Consider the following 18,123-nt stretch of genomic DNA (forward strand, 5'->3'; position numbering starts at 1 on the left):
ATCTTCTCAAATAATGAAGCTACTAATTGTACAAAAAATAAAACCATACTTCAGTAACTTGGTGTAGCAAGGGAGGTCTACCTTCAGAAATACAGTCTCTCCCAACAGTGCTCAAGTAGCTCTTTCACATGTATTAGGGTGAGTTTGGAGACTAGAGTAAAGTTGGTGACAACTGATTAGATCCAACCAGATTAGGGAAAATACTGTCTCCAAGTCAAGAGTGAGGCTGCTTTTTGTTTGTTTGTTTTTAACATTGTCAGCATTCTTGAAAATTTTATTAAACATTCTTGACTGTCTAGCTTCAAATTTCTTCTGATCTTGTGAGTCTCTGAGATGATTTTAAACAAGCCTCCGACGTTTCTGATATGACTTCAAAACTCTTGATTACTTGGACTTCAATATTGTGTCCTTGATACTCGCCAGCAAAAGTACTAAAATATAATGCATTTTCATTCATTTGTGAGTTTTCTCTTTTCTTAGGTTTTACAAAATAGTTGGAATCTGTTTTATAAGAAAATACGGAATTGTGGCAATTCTCCTAGTGACATTTGCTTAATGGAGAAATGAATGCCCCCACGGCTTTGTTTTCCTCTCATGCTGCACCCACAATAGCTTTGCTTCAAGTTATAATATCATGTTTTTGGAGGCATTTTAAGCAGCGATAAAACTGAGCATGTATTCGGGAAACTCCACCAATGATTCGGGAAACTCCACCAAAGAGATGACATCTCAGATCTGAGACAGTGCTTGCCAGTTAACCACTATGGCACCAGTGCCCCCTGGTGGACAGTGACTGTAAGACACACCACCGATAAAACCTCAATTTCCAAGCGTTAATAATGTACCTGGAGTTTATGGCATGTTAATCATTAGCAATTAGTTAAAGTAGTAGTTGATTTTATGTCAACTTGACAGAGCTAAGGCATGCCCAGCTTATATTTTATTTCTGAATGGGTGTGTGTGATTATTTCTAGATGAGGTCAGTATTTCAATCAGAGGATTCCATACAGTTGATTGACCTCCCCAGCGAAGACAGTCATCATCCAGGCCCATGAGAACCCGAGTAAAATAAAGAGTGGAGGAAACAGACATTCTCACCACTTTGACTTCCTGCCCGCCTGCCTGGTTTGGACATTGTCCCCTCTAGAACTTAGACCAGCGTGGCCTTCCAGGTCTCAGGCCTTTGGCCTCTGACTGCAAGCTAAGCCATCAGCAACCCTGGTTCTCAAGCCTCCAGTTCTCCAGATCACAGGCAGCAAGCCAGAATATTTCAGGATTTCTTCTCATAACAATCTGCCACACATGTCTCCTATTCCCTTGTACAGTGGTGGAAGTAATGAGAAATGGAGTGTAGAGACATTTTGCAGCTGATGTTAATATTATTTGCTATGGATTGGATATAGGATATGTGAGGAAGTTTTGAACAGAGGCTCAGTAAGAGTGCAGTTGCCCTGTGGCCCTTGACAGAGATGAGGACGGCTGAGGCTGGAGGGGTTTGTGTGAGCTCAGGAGTTCAGTCTGAGCGGCAGGACTGACAGGACCTGTAGCTACCAGGCAATTATATAGACATCAGCCTGACATGAAAGGAAAATAAATCTAAACTTGGGGTCCATCCACACAACAGTGGGTTGACAATCCTGCAGGTGGACAAGATGTCGAGGACTGGTGAGGCACGTAAGATTGTGGAGCACTCTCATGCTTAAGGGCGACCGGGGAAGGACAGGAGGGCTCACTGGTGTGTGTGGGAATCGTCCTTTTTCATCCTGAGACCTGAGCTTTCACCTGACTCTCTTCAGGGCAGGGCCTGGCACTCTCTGGTCTGTTGGGTTAAGTGGCACGGCTGCACTTCCCATCCCTGCCAGTGCCCCCAGCACTGTGCTCCAAGGCCCGAGAGTCCCAGAAGGCACAAGCTGGATCCACCTATTAAACCTAGTGCTGATGACCCACTGGTCTCTACCGATGACTCCCCTTGCCTTTCTGAGGGCTGCTGTTCTCACTACTCTCCACATACTCAGGCCACTGATGTGTTGGGAGTAGGAAGAAAAACCACCCCCAGGTCAGGAGAGCCTGACCTCTTTTCCCGGATCTCTTGATTAAGCAGCCCTCACGCTGCCCTTTGCCTACTTGAGCAAACAGGGCAGTAATGACCTGGAGCCCGGAACATTTTTTAAAGATTTATGTATTTATGCATACAGACCTGGGGTACAGGCCAGAGGTGCAGTGAGAGGATTCACCAGAGACAGAGTGGGGAGCAGAACAGGCCGACTGATGAAGTACGCTGCTGAGGGGAGCAGCGGGTGGGCCAGGAGAGGTCTGCAGTGCCATGTGGGTCACTTCCTGGGCGGAAATCGAATTGGCACTGAAGCGGCTGCAATTCACTTGCAGTGCTGCACTTTAACTGGTTGCACCACTAGGGAGGGCCCAAGCCTGGTATAAGCCAAATTTTTTTATAATAGTTTATTTTTACAGATTTTTGTACATTTTCCCATCTCAGTTGCAATCCCCTTGGGTTTCCCATCAACAAATCACCCATGTGCCATCACATAGTGAGCCTGGAACATTTTTCATCTTTTTTAAGCCACAGGGACCTAACGAAGACTAACGTGCGTGTTGCTGGGCTCCTCAAGCCCCACCTCACCCTCACTTCAAACAGGGCATCTCCACACAGTAGAGAATTAAGAGCTCGCCGGTTATGTGGTGTCAGTAACAAGAAACTTCTGTTTCTTTCCTATCAGGAATAAAAAGATACAGTGCATTTGGATCTGTTTCTGAAAAAATTTTCACGTTATACTATGACCACATGGGATTTCTACATAAACTGACTCCAGATCACTTTGAAGCTGCAGCCTTTGGAAACACTAAAAGTATTTTTGGACCGGTCAGTGACCTAATGCATCGAAACAGCCCTGTCTTCAGAGTCGAGGCCACACTCCATAGGCAGAGTAAATGGGCAAGGGGAAAGCAGGCTTGGCACCGGCTCCTTTTTCTGCACTTTATACTTTTTAACTAAAGGAAAAAGTTCCCTGTAGAAGAGACATCTCCGAGGCCTTCTTCAAGTCCCATACCCGGTTATGCAAATTTCGCACCACCCTAGATACATCCCCACAAACACCTTCAAACAAAACGCCGCCTGAAATGCTAAGCTGGCCACTGCTCCCAGTCCAGTTCTCTGTGGGCTTGATTCTCTGACTCCCAAGAGGCACAAGGGAAAGCCTTGGGAAAGTTTGAATTTTTTTTTCTTTACTCAGCCCCCTTAGGTGTTTTTTTTTTTTTCATATTTAATTTCTTTATTGGTATATATTTTACATCAGGTGTGGACCCCATAGAATTCCCACCCCCAACACCCTGGTGCACCATCACCTGAGCTCCCTGTGCTCGCCCCACCCTTGTTTTAAGTCTGCCCCCTTGGTTTTACTGCCAACGTAGGAAGAGTTTATTCTCGTCACAGATGATACCACATCGCATGTTGCTAGTATTTTCAATGTGCAATGTACCACCGTCAAGCTAGAGGTGCCAAAGGCACTCATAGTCAGGCACAAGGCCCGACGGAGTATCAGGCAGATTGCTTTGGCTGGAGTTAACAAAACCTGTTCTTTAGCCTGGTGGAAATAGAACAAAAGATGAGCCTATTCTTAACAGATCATTCCAGACCACCAGCCCAACACTGCAGAGGGTGGTGTTAGCAATCCCCCACCCAGCTACTCATGAGTGTGGTGGGGCCTTCCTTGAGAGCCCCATGTGTGTGCCAGTCTGTGGTGTAGACTGCACAGACACAACCTGCCAAACAATTACCTCAGGTTTTCGCCAGCTTCATAAATTCGCAGAAAATGCCTTCACTCTTCTATGTGAGTGTTGTTAAAATAAAAAACTGGAATGGGGGGCAGGTGTGACATTCAGGACAATTTTGAGGAACTCACCCTCAAGATTATCACCTCCCTCTCCCAACACAGACCATGCCCACGTCCTCTGGATAAAAACAAGCCCCAGCCTCCTGAGTCTCACTGAACCAGATGCTCCTCTGGGCACTTAGTCTTTCTAACCATTTAGCCTCATTTTACCAATTGAAGAAAAAAAGGAGGCACAGGAAGCTGAGTAATTTACCTGAACTCACACACACCACTAGTTAGCTCTGGGAATCAGGCAAGTATCTGAGCAACTGGTCCCAGGGCCTAAGCTGTCAGCCACCAAATCCTGTCACTGGATACGCACACACACACGTCCTTCTGCCCCCAGGCTGGTAGGTGACTCAAACGCACGGACTTCAGAATTTCAGTAATTTTCAAGAGTCCGAAAGCCATCTGTTCATCCCACATTTACTCTTCCTGCCTCTATTTCCTTTTTTCTCCCCCTTTCAGTAGGTTCCCAAGTTTAAGAGGCTGGGGGAAGGCGTGACAGTGAATGGACCTTGGAGGCACCGTCTGATGTCTGTGCCCAGCTGGTCAGCGCCGTCTACCCCCCTCAGGCCTCAGCATCAGGCTCAGCTTCCGTGCTGGAGCTGGCTGCCACAGGCCCTGCTCTCTTCTGACCCCGGGAGCTTCCCAGAGCCGGTCAGGGTCCGAGAACAGTGTTTGGAAAATAAGAGTTGTAGGTCAGAAAGCTTTGTTGATGGGAAAGCGTGAGAAAGGCCTGTGCCCCCGAAGTCAGGACTGGGGTGGTCGGTCACCAGCAGGAGACCCCAAGCTGCAGGTTTCAAGGGGAGGCACTGTCCCCTGTACGGCCCCTTTCCTGACTGAACCTCCAAATGGGGACCTGCTTCTACAACCTGCGCCTCCAGACCCCGCCATGCACGCACCTAGCAACACGCACGGCCCCAGCTCCCTGCCCTCCAGCTCCTCCAAAGTCTAGGACTTCTCCAGAATCTTACTGCTCAGGACTTCTGCTCCTGCACAGGAAGCACATCTCCCCTCACCCTTTGATACTGGGCAGTGCGGCTCAGATGTGAACTGCAACCCTCCTGTTCTCTTCACTTTGCCATCGCTGAAGCAGAAAATTGTTCAAGTTGCTTCTCTTCTCTTGTCCTCCCACCCCAGGCTCCTGACATGGGCTTTGAGACTGCTCTTGCCCCGCAGTACATCACCTCCAGTGAAATGATCTTCTACGCTTACGTCCCAGTGAATGAGCCAAAGGACAAAATATACACCAAGAAATTTGAACACATTCATCTGGGGAAAATTGTAACGTTTGAGTAGGTTACTGATCTGCCTTCCACTTATTTAAATTACGCGACTAGTTTCTAGAGCCTAAATTTTGAACTTACTTTTTAGAATAATTGTCACTCAACAGCGAGAAAAGGTCTTCTTCTTTTTTAAAGATTTATTTATTTATGCACACAACAGCTGGTGTACAAGCCAGAGGTGTGGTGTGGGTGAACGAATTCACCAGAGACGAGACAGAGTGGGGAGCAGAACAGGCAAGTCTACTGAAATGCACTGCTGTCCTGAAAGACAGGAGAGGTCTGCCACACCACGTGGGTCAGCTCCCTGGCGGGGACTGAACTCTCTGCAGTAGCTGTCAGTAGCGTCATAGTGCTGAGCCTGACCCCTGGTGCCACCAGGGAGGCCCCTGGAATAGGTCTTCTTTTGACACCTCAAAAGAACAACAAACCAGACACATTTATAAATGCCGCGGCACCTTGTACCTCGCCCTGATTTTAGAATCATGGGCCAGCTGGAGCTGCACCATCACATCAGCTGCAGAAATGTGGGCTTGATATCCTGAGGGTTCGGAATGTTCTGGAGTCCCCCATCGGCTGTCTTTCCACAGTGTTCACCCCAGGCAGTCAGTCCTGTATCTGACAAGCACGATCGGCTGACAGAGCAAAGCTCATCTTTTTTATAGCTGAGTAGGATGCTTCACGTATTCATGTCACCTTTCCCTGGTTTCCTTAACTTGACTTTTGTAAATGTGCTGCAGTGAACAGAGGCCTGAGTGCATCCCTTTGAATTAGTGGTTTGTGTCTGAGTTTTTCCATGAATGAGTGACATCACTGGCCATAGGGAGCTGCTGGTGTGGGTGAGTTGGGACAGGGCTGGCTTGTGTCTGTGGCACCCTGATTTCGCTCCTTTTGGGGGAGGGGGAGGGGAGACCTAGCCGTCCAGGCTCTAAGTGCTCCTCACAAGGTAAGGTCCTGGGCACAAGAATGAGGACTTCAGGCCAGAATGCCCACTTGGCTGTTATCTTTACCAGGGAGCAGCCTATGGGGAGCACCCCAGCACTTCCACAGGCTTCCCTCACTTTTAAGGGAGTTTGCCTCTCCCAGCCTCCATCCCCCACTCCAGAACAGCACGCCCACTGGTGTTCCCCAGCCCAGGTCACAACCCCCAGCTTCTTCTCTGCAACCACTGCCTGTCCAGCGTCACATGGATAGCCTCTGTGTCAATCCTGCTGAAGTTTGGGGAGGCATGCAGTGGGGGGTTACTTCTAGGTCCCAGCCCTGGATGCCACCGGGTCTGCAGGGGCTACTGGGTGGGCCACAGTGCAGAAGTTTTTAGCTTTAATAAAGTATGATTTATCGATGCTTTATTTCTGGGATTCTGCCTTGGTTTAGAAAAGTCGTCACCACGAGCCCTCCCTGGTGGCGCAAGGCATTAAAGCGCAGCACTGTGAAGCTGTCCACAGCCACTGCATCAGGAGCTCAGTCCGGGCCAGGGAGCTGACCCACTGGGCACAGCAGACCCCTCCTGTCTCTCCAGCTGTTCCCCTCAGCAGAGTACTTCAATCCGTCTGTTCTGTTCCCCTGCTTGGGTGAATCCTCTCACCCTCCCACACCTCTGGCCTGTACCCCAGTTCTTTTATGCAGAAATAAATTAATTTTTTTTAAAAAACATCATCATCACACCCAGGCTTATCTAGATTTCCTCCTACATCACTTTTTAGGAGTTTTAGAATGTTGCGTTTTATATTTAAGTCTATGATCCATTTTGAGTTAATTGTTACAAAGTGTTCAGGTCTGTGTCAAGATTTCTTTTTTTGCACATGGGTATCTAAGGTTAGTGTTTTAAAGGTAGGTTGCCTTCTTGATTATAAAATAATGTGTTCGGTATAGAAATGTCTTAAAACATAGATAAACAGTGCCCTCCCTGGTGGCGCAGTGGGTTAAAGCACAGCATTGAGAAGCCAAAGCCACTTCCGCATGAGTTCGATCCCCACCTGCCCCGGAGGTGACCACATGACGCGGCAGACCTCTCCTGACACTCCCGCTGCTCCTCTCAGCAGTGTACTTCATTGATCTGCCTGTTCTGCTCCCCACTCTGTCTCTGGTGAATCCTCTCACCCTCCGCATTTCTGGCCTGTACCCCAGTTCTGTATGAATAAATAAATCTTTAAAAAAAAAAAAAAAAACATAAAGAAAACACTTGAAATCATGATTTATGCTAATACTTTAACGAATTAGTAATTACTTCTTTAATATGCATAATAGGCATAACATTTTCCACCGTGATTCTCTCCCTTAGACATTCTGTACTATGACCACTTTCCTTATGTAGTTAAAAACTTTTAAATACTATTATAAACATAGTTACATTCTGTGTAGGTAAGATCAAGTAGTGGAATTTTCTTAACTGTACTATTGCCGAAATTTCTTAATTCTAACTTTTGTCATGATGCTGTGATAAACGTTTTTGTGCGGGAAGCGTTTCTGCCCCCAGTGTTTGGACTTTTATCTTTAGGCGAGAAGCCTATCCACAGACTGGCAGAACCAAAGTGGAGCGAACGGCAGGGTTCCTTGTGCATAATGTCTTTGGCTTGCCAGGAGGCTGGCGCCCAAGTACAGTCCCACTGGTGGTGGGTACAAGCTTATCTCAGTCCTTGCTGCTTTGGAAAGCTGTCACTTCAAACTCATTGTTAATTTGATTGATGAAAAATTGTATCCCCTTCTTGTAATGGAGATTTCCTCGATTATTAATAAAATTGAACAAATGTCAATTAAATGTTCATCTGTTCACCATTGTAGTACATTTTATTTGTAAATAATATATATTCATAATTTCCTCATTTAAGCCACTTTTTTGTCCAAATTGCTTACTGTTTGTTGGCTTCTTTTTTTTTTTTAGAAAAAACGGAAAAGCTTACATAAAAGAAATACTGCAGTATGACACTCCTGAAGGGTTTTTGTCCTCCGCTATCACAGAAATTATAGAACCTTTTGGACTGGAAGAAACCATTGAGAGCACTTGCTTGCTTAGTTCCCTTCTCATCCAGAGTGCCGGGGCTGCCTATAAGCTCACTCTTCAGTCACCACGTAAGTGTGGTGATCCCATATGACACTCGTGGGTAGAAAAAACAAAAAGTTACCTTTGGGGAAGGCTTTTCATGCTCACTTACAGATTACTGGGTTTCAAAATTTAGTTCAGTTGGTAATCTACATACCTCTATGTGAACATAGATTCCTGGAGGAATGTTTTATTTATACTATTTACCATATTTGTAATATGGTAAAAACTAGTCCTAACTTTGTGCTATTTCACCAGTAGCAGGGCCTACCTTTTTCTTCCCTAGTATGTTATTTTGTCTTAAATAGTGCTCTCAAGTGAGAGGAAGTAGGAAGTCCATGCAAATTCTACCCTACATAATAAGTTAGTTTCGAACCATTGTTATATAGGATATTTCTACTTCAAAGGGTTATATGACACATTCCAAAACTTTTATTGGAAAAACTGGGAGTTTACTGGCAGTAAACACTGGGAATTTTGAAAAGAAAATCCAATGAAAGAAAAGAAAATGATAGACCTCTTTTTTCTAAAACAACCATTTTGCTATGTTGAGAATAGTCTGGGCACTTAGGGAGAAAGGGAAAAAAAGCAGACAGAAAGTTATTTAAGAGGCTGTTGCAATAATCAAGTGAGAGCTCATGTTAAATGCAGGATACCTGTTATTATAAAAATGGAGCAATTAAGAGGATATAGAGAAAGACAGGTCCGGCGTTCAGGAAAGACTGCTGGACCATCGTCATAAATTTGAACAGTCAGGAGAGAGTGTGGGGAGCAGGGTAACAAAAATGATTTGATAAAATAAGGGCTGCAAACTTCTCCAGTAGGCCTGAGTCTTCCTGAGCCAGTCTTTCCTTTGCCTTCCTTCTTGTCCTCACGGACATGTTCTCCAGTCATTCGCTGTGAAGTCTTTGTTCTTTGACATTCCTGATATGATGGTGCTCCCTAGAGCCTTGCCCTCGAGCCTCTTCTTCTGAATCGCCACCATTTTCCTTAAATAATCAGCGATTCATCAATTCACCAAATCTTGGCTAACCTCCTTCTGATAGGAGCTCTAGACACTAAGCAAACCCCGGCTATATTACCTTCCTCTTGCAGAATTAGAATGAAGACTCCAGGTTATTAAGGCTCTTAACAGTCCGTAATAAATAAGCTTTTTCACACTTTCTGAGCCCTACATGATTTGCTTTTCTGCTTAGAATTGTTGTAGCACTCCTTTTATAGGATAGGTTTGTGCGGATACAGTTGAATACACTTTCTGTAAAATAATTTTGATTATAGCCTGAAATCTATCTCTTAGTTAAGACCATGGTTTAACTACAACTAGTAGTATATTCATCAGTTATGTTCATGTGTGCTTGGGGACCATTGTTATATTTTAAACCAACTTATTCTTGTTTTAGCAACTGGTATTATATCAGTATTTCAAGATTTGGATATCGAGAAGACTGTGGTGATTCCTGGTTATAGCAGCTTCCTGATCACAAGTATTTTAGATGATAACAATGCCTTAGCTACTGCTACCATGCCTGAAATAGCCCCCCACAATATGACTTTTCCAGAAGGTTCCTGGTTCATATACAACTTTGGGCAAAAGAATGGACGATTATGGAAAATATATTCAAAACCATGTAATTATTGGTTTCAACAACTTGATAAAACACTGTCCCTCAATGTCCTGAAGTACATTGATCTGGGAAAATCTCTTTCCTTAAAAGTTAAGATCATACCTAGCTCAAAAGGTAAGTTAATTTTGGTGGGGATAAATCACAAGTCTATGGTATTGCTTTTCTTGGATGTGAAATAAGCTCTTTTATAATTCCTTTATCCTAATCTTCCTAGTAGCTGACATCCTACTAATAGTATTAGCTCCTAATTATTGAGTAATTACTATGTGTGAGGCTCTATATTAACAATTGTATGCATTTTTTTTTGAAGATTTATTTATTCAGGCATACAGAACTGAGATACAGGCCAGTGGTGTGGGGACGGTGAGAGGCCTCACCAGAGACAGAGCAGGGAACAGAACAGGCAGATCTGCTGAAATCCACTGCTGAGGGGAGCAGTGGGCAGGTCAGGAGAGGTCTGCTGCGCCCTGTGGATCAGTTCCCCTCTCCGGGGCTGGGGATCCAACTCACATCCACCGGAGCAGCTGCGGCCAGCTTGCAGTGCTGCGCTTTAACACTTTGCACCACCAGGGAAGGCCTATTTTTTTAATTACCTTAAACTTTTTTTTTAATTGAAGTAATGTTGGTTTGCATCATTGTAGTGTAGAAGTATGGGCTTCTGCCCTTCAGCACCCGCCACCAAAGCACCGGCAGCCACCACCCACGTAAACACGTGTGCTTCAGTTTCTTTACAAAGTTACCCAACTCTGTCCAAGTCTCCTTGATGCCACTGAGGACTGAGGGGTGGAAGCAGTCTTTCTCAGAAAAGACAGATGGTATTTATGAAGTTTAATTTTTCTAAGAACCATTAAATACTGGCAGCTATTACATATCCTTCATAATAGGTCCTGTCGATGTCCTAGAACCCTGATTAGCCAATCATTATCCAATTGTTTAAAATTTTCATGATCTAATATTGTTGATCTTGTTTCCATAGATACTCGAATACTTGAGATACCTCTGTTGAAAGTCATCGTTGGAAATCCAAATTTGTTGTCATTTAAAGTAGAAGGCTCCTTTGATGATACTGATAGTTATGTAGTGGACATTTCTGCAACTAGCAAAGATTTACTTCAAGTAATATTTTCTTTAATAATAAAAATATTAATCTTTGAAAATTTAGAATATAAACCAAGAAAAAGAAGGACAAATTGTACACCACCCTCCCTATCAAGGATGACTAAGCACTTGTCACATTTGAGGTATTACTAAAAAGGCAGTATAGCAGAAGGGAGAGGTTCAAAGAGGGAGCTCTGGAAAAGGAGTGATGAGTTCAGTCTGACTTGTGGCATTGTCTACGAGAACCTGGGGAAGTCACTGTGCTGGCTCTTCTGTAAGGTGGAGATGACGGTACTCACACCTACCTCAGAGGTTGTTTGCAGAAGTCAATGCCGTGTTTTAAACAGGGCGTCTAACGCAATGACTCACACATGGGAGGGGCTCAGCTGCACAGACCCTGAAGGATCTTGGTCTCACTTTCTCCAATTTATCCCCCACACATTCTGAAAGAGCCAGCGGCTCTCAAGAAGGAGCAGAGCAGGTCTTGTGGATGACACAGAAGCAGAAGAGCGGCCAGACCATGGCCTGAGAGCCCTAAGGGTCCCGGTTTTATGGGTTGACTACCAGAGCAGGGTAGCCGGGAGCAGCATCAGAATGTGTTTTGGGCTGGGCTACCCTGGGGCATGTGCAGAGGGCCACATGAGTCTTCATAGTCATGTCTCATAAGCACATTGGTCTCTACCCAAGGGTGTATGTTCTTGGCTGTTGAGTGAACCCCAGGTCACGGCTAGGTCAGTTCTGCCGTCTGTGTCCCTGTGGCCATCAGGTTTCGACTGGTTCTGGAGCCCTTGCCTGAAAGCAGGAAACCTCTGGGGGTGGACGGTCTGTTTCTCCTGGTGACTGGCTGCATTCTGCTATGGGGGCTCGTTAACAGGAAGGGGAGGCCAACAAGATCTGCGGCCTCTTGTGCCGAGGACTGGATTAGCACACAAATTCTGATCTGATTTTGACTTAATTACCTCTTTACACATCTGATTTCCAAGTGCAGTCACACTCTGAGATACTAGGGGTGAAGACCTCAACCCTGAACTTTGAGGGAGCATATGTCAGTCTATAACAGCGATTCTACCTTTCCTTTTTTTTTTTTTTTTTTTTTTTTTGGTATTTCCAGGGTTCGACTTCACTGGCATTGATTGTCTGGGGAGCATCGACAGAGTGCTTTGTTACAACAATTGTGCCAACACTGAAAAGCAGCTGTAGTTACCTCAAATTTATGCATCACATCCCTTTTAAGTTTATCCCCTTGGAAGACTGGACTAGTGGCATTCACAAAGACAGTCAGGGTTTTAATCTGATCAAAACGCTGCCGGTAAAAATTTTAAGCACATTTTTTACAAGATTTATTATTTTATGTATAAAGGAACTGAAGTCTGTGCCAGAGGTGCGGGGGAGTGAGAGGACTCACCAGAGACAGAGTGGGGAACAGGACAGGCAGATGGACTGAAATACACTGCTGAGGGGAGCAGCGGGTGAGACAAGAGAGGCCCGCTGCGCCATGTGGGTCAGCTCTCTGGCCAGGGATCAAACTTGTGCCACAGTGGCTACAGATAGCTCCATGTGCTGGGTCTTAATCCCTTGTGCCACTACAGAGGGCCCTAAACAGATTTTTTTGAGGTCAACAGTGATTGTATTTTTACTTTTCAAGACTGGTTGGCCATTCAATCTTAGCATTTCTTTTTTAAGATTCTCAAAACACTCCAGGTATTTTTTAATCTTAAGTCATTTTGAGGATATGATGATTATTTCTAAAATGTAAACACTTTCTAAAATAATGATTCTTCTCGGTAACTTATTCTTATCTTTTTTAGTATCATTCATGTTCTATAATGGTGGCACAATCTTGTGCTTTTACATTGTTATATGGCTGTTCGCCCATCTGTTTACCATGTTGACACATCTTACTGGTCTCAGTGTCAGAAACATTTTAATTGTTACCTTGTCAGAATTTATGACTTTTTAATATAAAAATTATTAGTCTTTCTTAACTAATTTATTACTTATTTTTTTTGTGACTAAAAGTCAGATAACCAAACTTGAAGAATTATTTACTAACTACATCATTAAAACTCTGTATATGATATTGAAGCTTTATTGCACTGACTTTATGGCTACTGTTTTAAGAGCTGAAAATTTTTTTCATTTATTCACAAATTTTCAGCTATATAGCCATAGTTTGAGGTTGTTGAAATTTTAAAAAACAAAGAGGGATATGAGGAGAATAGAAATTTACCTTAATACCTGGAGCTAAAAATGAAATATTTGCTTTGAATGCTTTTCCTGAAAATCAAAACATTTAAATAAATAACTGCTCATTTACTAGTAGATGACAGTAAGTGACATATTTTTCTTGCCTGACCCCTTGCAGGTAAACTACAGGCCTCCATCAAATATGGGAATTGCTATTCCACTGACTGATAATTTTTATCATGCGGATCCTAGCAAACCCATACCAAGAAATCTATTTCACAAGTCAAAGGTATGGAATTTTCTACTGATACACAATATTCATTTGAATTCAAGAAATCATTCCGTAAAGTTACAGATGGACCTGGTTGCAGGAGTGAAATGAGAAGTTTCAATCAGCACAGTGGTCCTTCGGCCCTGCCAAGTCAGCTTGTCAATATCATCATCAATCACTATCAGTATTACCCCGATCATCAGTTATTTCTTCAGTGTCTCCTCTTCTTACTCACACTCCTGAATACACTTTTGAAACCAAGACATCTAGATGGACCTCACCCCCACTCCCAGCCCCACTGACTTCTCCCTGTCTCCCATTTGGATTTCAAAGGGATTGGTGGGGTGAAAAAGCTTAATGAAAGGGACCCAGACACCTACCTCATATCTGCAGCCTTGTGAAAAGAACGGTGTTTAAAAGGAAAGTTTTGCTTCAACATAGGCCCATTTAAGCCCCTGCCAGGAGAAGAGGCATTAAACAAGGAGTTGTGTAAAATTGAATAATGTCAGTATGACACAATTAATCTAAGCCAGAATCATCTGGAAATGGTTCTACAATGCTACTTTCTCAATCTCACCTCATAGTTTCTGACTCAGAAACTATAAGGCACAGTCCCAAGACCGGCATTAAACATGTCTCCATAGTTAATCCTTTAATATCCTAGGGCCTGAGCCAGACAAGTGCTAGGGCTGGATACAAACAAGCCATGGGACAGGGGAGGAAGGAGAGGAAGAAAGAACTGGAGTATTCGGGAATACCAGGCACAAAGGGCCCAGTGGGCAAGGGCTCAGTGATTCGGAAGGACTCAGGGCAGGAGCAGCTCAGTAAGACAGAGGGAGAGAGGCGCTAAATCAGACTGAGAAAGGCGGCCCGAAGGCAGCAGGGCTGTTGTAGGCCCCGGAGAGGATTTTTCATTTTGGCCTAAGAGAGATCAAAGCCACCCAAGGAGTTTAAGCAAAGAAGTGACTTGTTGCCTATTTGTGTTTTAAAACATAAACATTTGGGGCCAGCCTGGTGGTGCAAGGGATTAAGACACACACTATGAAGCTACCCACAGCTTCATAGCCCGGCCAGGCAGCTGACCCACATGGCATGGAAGACCTCTCTTGTCCTGCCCGCTGCTCCCCTCAGCAGTGTATTTCAGACCATCTGCCTGTTCTGCTCCCCACTATGTCTCACCTCCCGCACCTCTGGCCTGTACCCCAGTTCTTATATGCACAAATAAGTCAATCTTAAGAAAAAGAGAGAGAAAACAAATCGAATCAGAGACACCTCTCCCATAAGTGGAAAAGGTCACAGGTGGCAGCAGAACTTAGGAACATAAAAGAAAAAAAACAAAACAAAGAGAGAATTTGGTGATCAAATTCAAAAGTCAGTTCTTTGAAAAAGGTCAAATAAAATAAACCACACTCTAGTGAGAGTGACTGGGTAGCAAGTGAATGACAAAGTGGCGATTTTGAGTAGCCGATGAGTGCCATGAGGACAGCCAGGCCTAACACACATGGAGAGTGTTGCCTGGTGACCATCCTATCTAGTCAGCTTCCCCAGGCTTCTGTGTTCAGGCCTGCATGGGAGGGACCAAGAGCAGCCTGCTGGTGGGTCAAAGAAGCAACATTCAGAGCAACCCAAGCTTTCTAGTCTCCAGCACATTAACCACCTAGTAGCCTGAGGTAAACTGCCCAGCAACTGAGGAGTCCTTGGCGGCCAAGGAACAAGCAAGGACACAAATTTCAGAACTACTGTATTTTTCCTCTATCTTTATTATTAGTTTCCCTGTTAACCTCTCAGGGATTTTAGTCATTCAGGAAACAAGTATTTATTGAGCATTTACTCAGTTTGCAGAAATTCTGACCCCCTCCCCCCAAAAAAGCAAGTCAACCTATATGAATTTAATTTGCAGAAATCAGGTAAATACAAGCAGTGTGCTAACAAGTCCAGTCGCAAGGCGTGTAATTGCACAAATGATCAGAAGTTTTCATATGCTGTTGCTTTCTCAGACTGTAGAGAAAAGGTAAGACAACTCTTATTTAATTGCCTAAAGTCAAAGTATTTTTGTATTAAGATCTCGCAATGTGCATTTTGGTTAAACATGACAAGAAAATAATATTATGACATCAAGCTAAACAGATCTGGGTTTAAGTGTCCTTAGATTACCTAACTTCTGCTTTAAAATAAAATAATACCTTCACTGCCCTGTCCATTTCGCAGGACTCTTACGAACACACACTCAGATGCACACATGCTTACACACCCTATGAAAGCAGTTTTTTTAATATACACTATTTTCTTACATCATTGTTTATTTTTAGAGAGTGTTTGACTTCTCCTCTCAGGTGTGAGGCCTGGCGGTGCTCCCCCCACCATAGCACCTGTGATCCATCACCACAGTCCTTGTGTTCGTCCCTCCTCTGCTTGACCCTATTTCCCTCCACTCCCCTGCTACATACCTATATCTATAGTCAGCTTGCAAGTTTTGGTTTTTTTCCTGACATTTTTTTCCAGTTTCTCTATATTCCACATTTAAGTGAAACCATCCATATTTATGTTTTCCTTATGACTTATTTTGCTTAGCACAACCCATCTCAGCTCCATCCATGTTGACACAAAGGGCATGAATTTATCCTTTTGATTGCTGAATAGTATTCCCGTGTGTATGTGTATCTCTTACATCTTCTTAATCTTCTCTTTGGGGATATTTAGGTTGTTTCCATATCTTGGCTATTGTAAATAGTGCTGCAGTAAACATAGTGCAGTTTCCTCTTGAACTAATGTTTTTGTGTCCTTTGGATATATTCCTAGAAGTGGAAAGTCTTGGTTATATGGCAGATCTATTTTTAGTCTTTTGAGAACCTACACAAGGCTGGGCCAGTTTACATTCCCACCAGAGTGTCGGAGGGTCCTTTTCCACCACATTCTTCACCAGCACTTGTTGTTTCAAGCTTTTTTAATATGGGCCATTCTCACAAGGGTGAAGTGTTATCTCATTGTGGTTTTTATTTTCATTTCCCTAATGCTAAGTAATATTGAACATGTTTTCAAATCCCTACTGGCCATTTGCATTTCTTACTTGGAGAACTGTCTTATCTCTTTTGCCCATTTTTTGATTGGGTTGTTTTATGTTGAGCTGTATGAGCTCTTTGATACCAGTTCCTTTGCAGTTGTAAGGTGTGCAAAGATTTTCTCCTATGCAGTGCGGTTCATTCCATTTTGCTTACTCTCTCTTTTGCTGTACAGAAGCTTTTTAGTTTGATATCGTCCCAGATGTTTATATGTGCCTTTGTCTTCATTGCTTCTGGAGACAAGTCCTCAAAGATATTTCTGAGGTTTATGTCATGGATATAAAAACAAGTTGGAACCCAGAAAATAATATACTAGATTGTGGTGAATTCGGATTTATTAAAACAATTATTAAGTATTTAACATGCATCAGACTCCAGGATTCAAGGATCTAGAATCTGGAGTCCAATCTGGCAGTCATGATAAAATAGAATACATTATAGTATGTTGGTTAACACTGAGTTCTGTCAAATATTTCATTTTGTTAGTCTCAAAACATTCAGTTATATCAGGTTGACTTTGCTGTCTGTGTTAGCTGAGACAAGTGTGTTCTTGGTATAACTTTCAAGTAGATACGTTTCAAAGACCTTGTGAGACTATATATATGTCACTATATTATTTTAGTTATTTATTTATATACTTTTGTATACTTACATATAAATTGATATATATATATATTTTCTATACACACATAATGTCAGGCACAGAGTAGACATTCACTGAATTATAAGCATTGTTGTTATATACTGCTACAACTCCCTCCTTGCTGAACAGCAATAGTATTTCTGGAGTGTGTCTATTTGCAAAACTCTGTTGTAAGACTTCTCCATGTTTTACACATTTAATTTGAAACATAGAAAATCCAGGTAACTTGCCAAAAACTCATCCTTAATATGTGATGAAACTAGATTTTTACACTGCTTCTAGAACTTGAATTTAAAGAGTGTAGCTGAAAGATCATGACTTATGGTAGGAGGGTTATAAATGAGATAAGCAAAGGGTATAAAGTTGTGCAGTGCTTTATGATATGTGGGTTAACCAAAAACGTTTGAATAACATTATAGTAAATTCCTGTTTAAAAAAACCTATAGAAAGTGATGAGTGTTGCTCCACAATGTTTGTTTATCACATTGGGAGTTCATATTGATTCTGCTGAAAGACAGATTTATTTTCATGCAGGCAGAAGTCCTAAGCACATTTCACTAGAATGCCCAAACTCTTGGGAATATATATATTCATGCTTGACCAGGAAATGAAGTTAGGATTGAAATTTCCAAATGTATATTCATACTTGGAATTTGTATTTCAGGTTCCTCGTTTTAAGTTTCCAGTCACAAACTATCCAATTTCCTTGGAAATTCACAGTGAAGATGGATACCTCCCATTGCAAACTCCTTATCTGGTCACTATAACCGAAGTGAACGGGAGGGGAAACTGGAAACTAAGTAGAATTTCTTTCTTCTCTAGTTATTTTTATTATTATTATTATTATATCAGTAATGTTGTTACCTAGATAAGTGGTGTGTAAAATCTGTTTACACAAGAGGCGGTCAGGAGAACTTTGGAAAAGAATTCAAATTGATTGGCAAATTACTTTTTACTTCTGTCACCTTCCACTCACTGGCCATTCAAGGAAGCTTTGAAGAATTTAAACTGTAATACAATTTTTTTT

At 42.9% G+C, this 18,123-nt stretch overlaps 1 protein-coding gene across 1 annotated transcript in view; it reads left to right on the top strand.

Moving 5' to 3' along the window:
* CATSPERB (catsper channel auxiliary subunit beta) overlaps positions 1–18,123 on the top strand; it is a 77,775-nt gene that overhangs the window by 46,184 nt on the left and 13,468 nt on the right. The window contains exons 14-22 of the mRNA XM_004682041.1: positions 2,736–2,878; positions 5,031–5,185; positions 8,055–8,248; positions 9,632–9,952; positions 10,815–10,954; positions 12,048–12,245; positions 13,302–13,412; positions 15,295–15,405; positions 17,761–17,896. Coding sequence (XP_004682098.1) covers positions 2,736–2,878; positions 5,031–5,185; positions 8,055–8,248; positions 9,632–9,952; positions 10,815–10,954; positions 12,048–12,245; positions 13,302–13,412; positions 15,295–15,405; positions 17,761–17,896 — 1,509 coding nt within the window. The remainder of the gene's footprint in view (positions 1–2,735; positions 2,879–5,030; positions 5,186–8,054; positions 8,249–9,631; positions 9,953–10,814; positions 10,955–12,047; positions 12,246–13,301; positions 13,413–15,294; positions 15,406–17,760; positions 17,897–18,123) is intronic.

This window comes from Condylura cristata, unplaced genomic scaffold (assembly GCF_000260355.1).
Source record: "Condylura cristata isolate star-nosed mole 26May11 unplaced genomic scaffold, ConCri1.0 scaffold00013, whole genome shotgun sequence".
Classification (NCBI taxonomy): domain Eukaryota; kingdom Metazoa; phylum Chordata; class Mammalia; order Eulipotyphla; family Talpidae; genus Condylura; species Condylura cristata.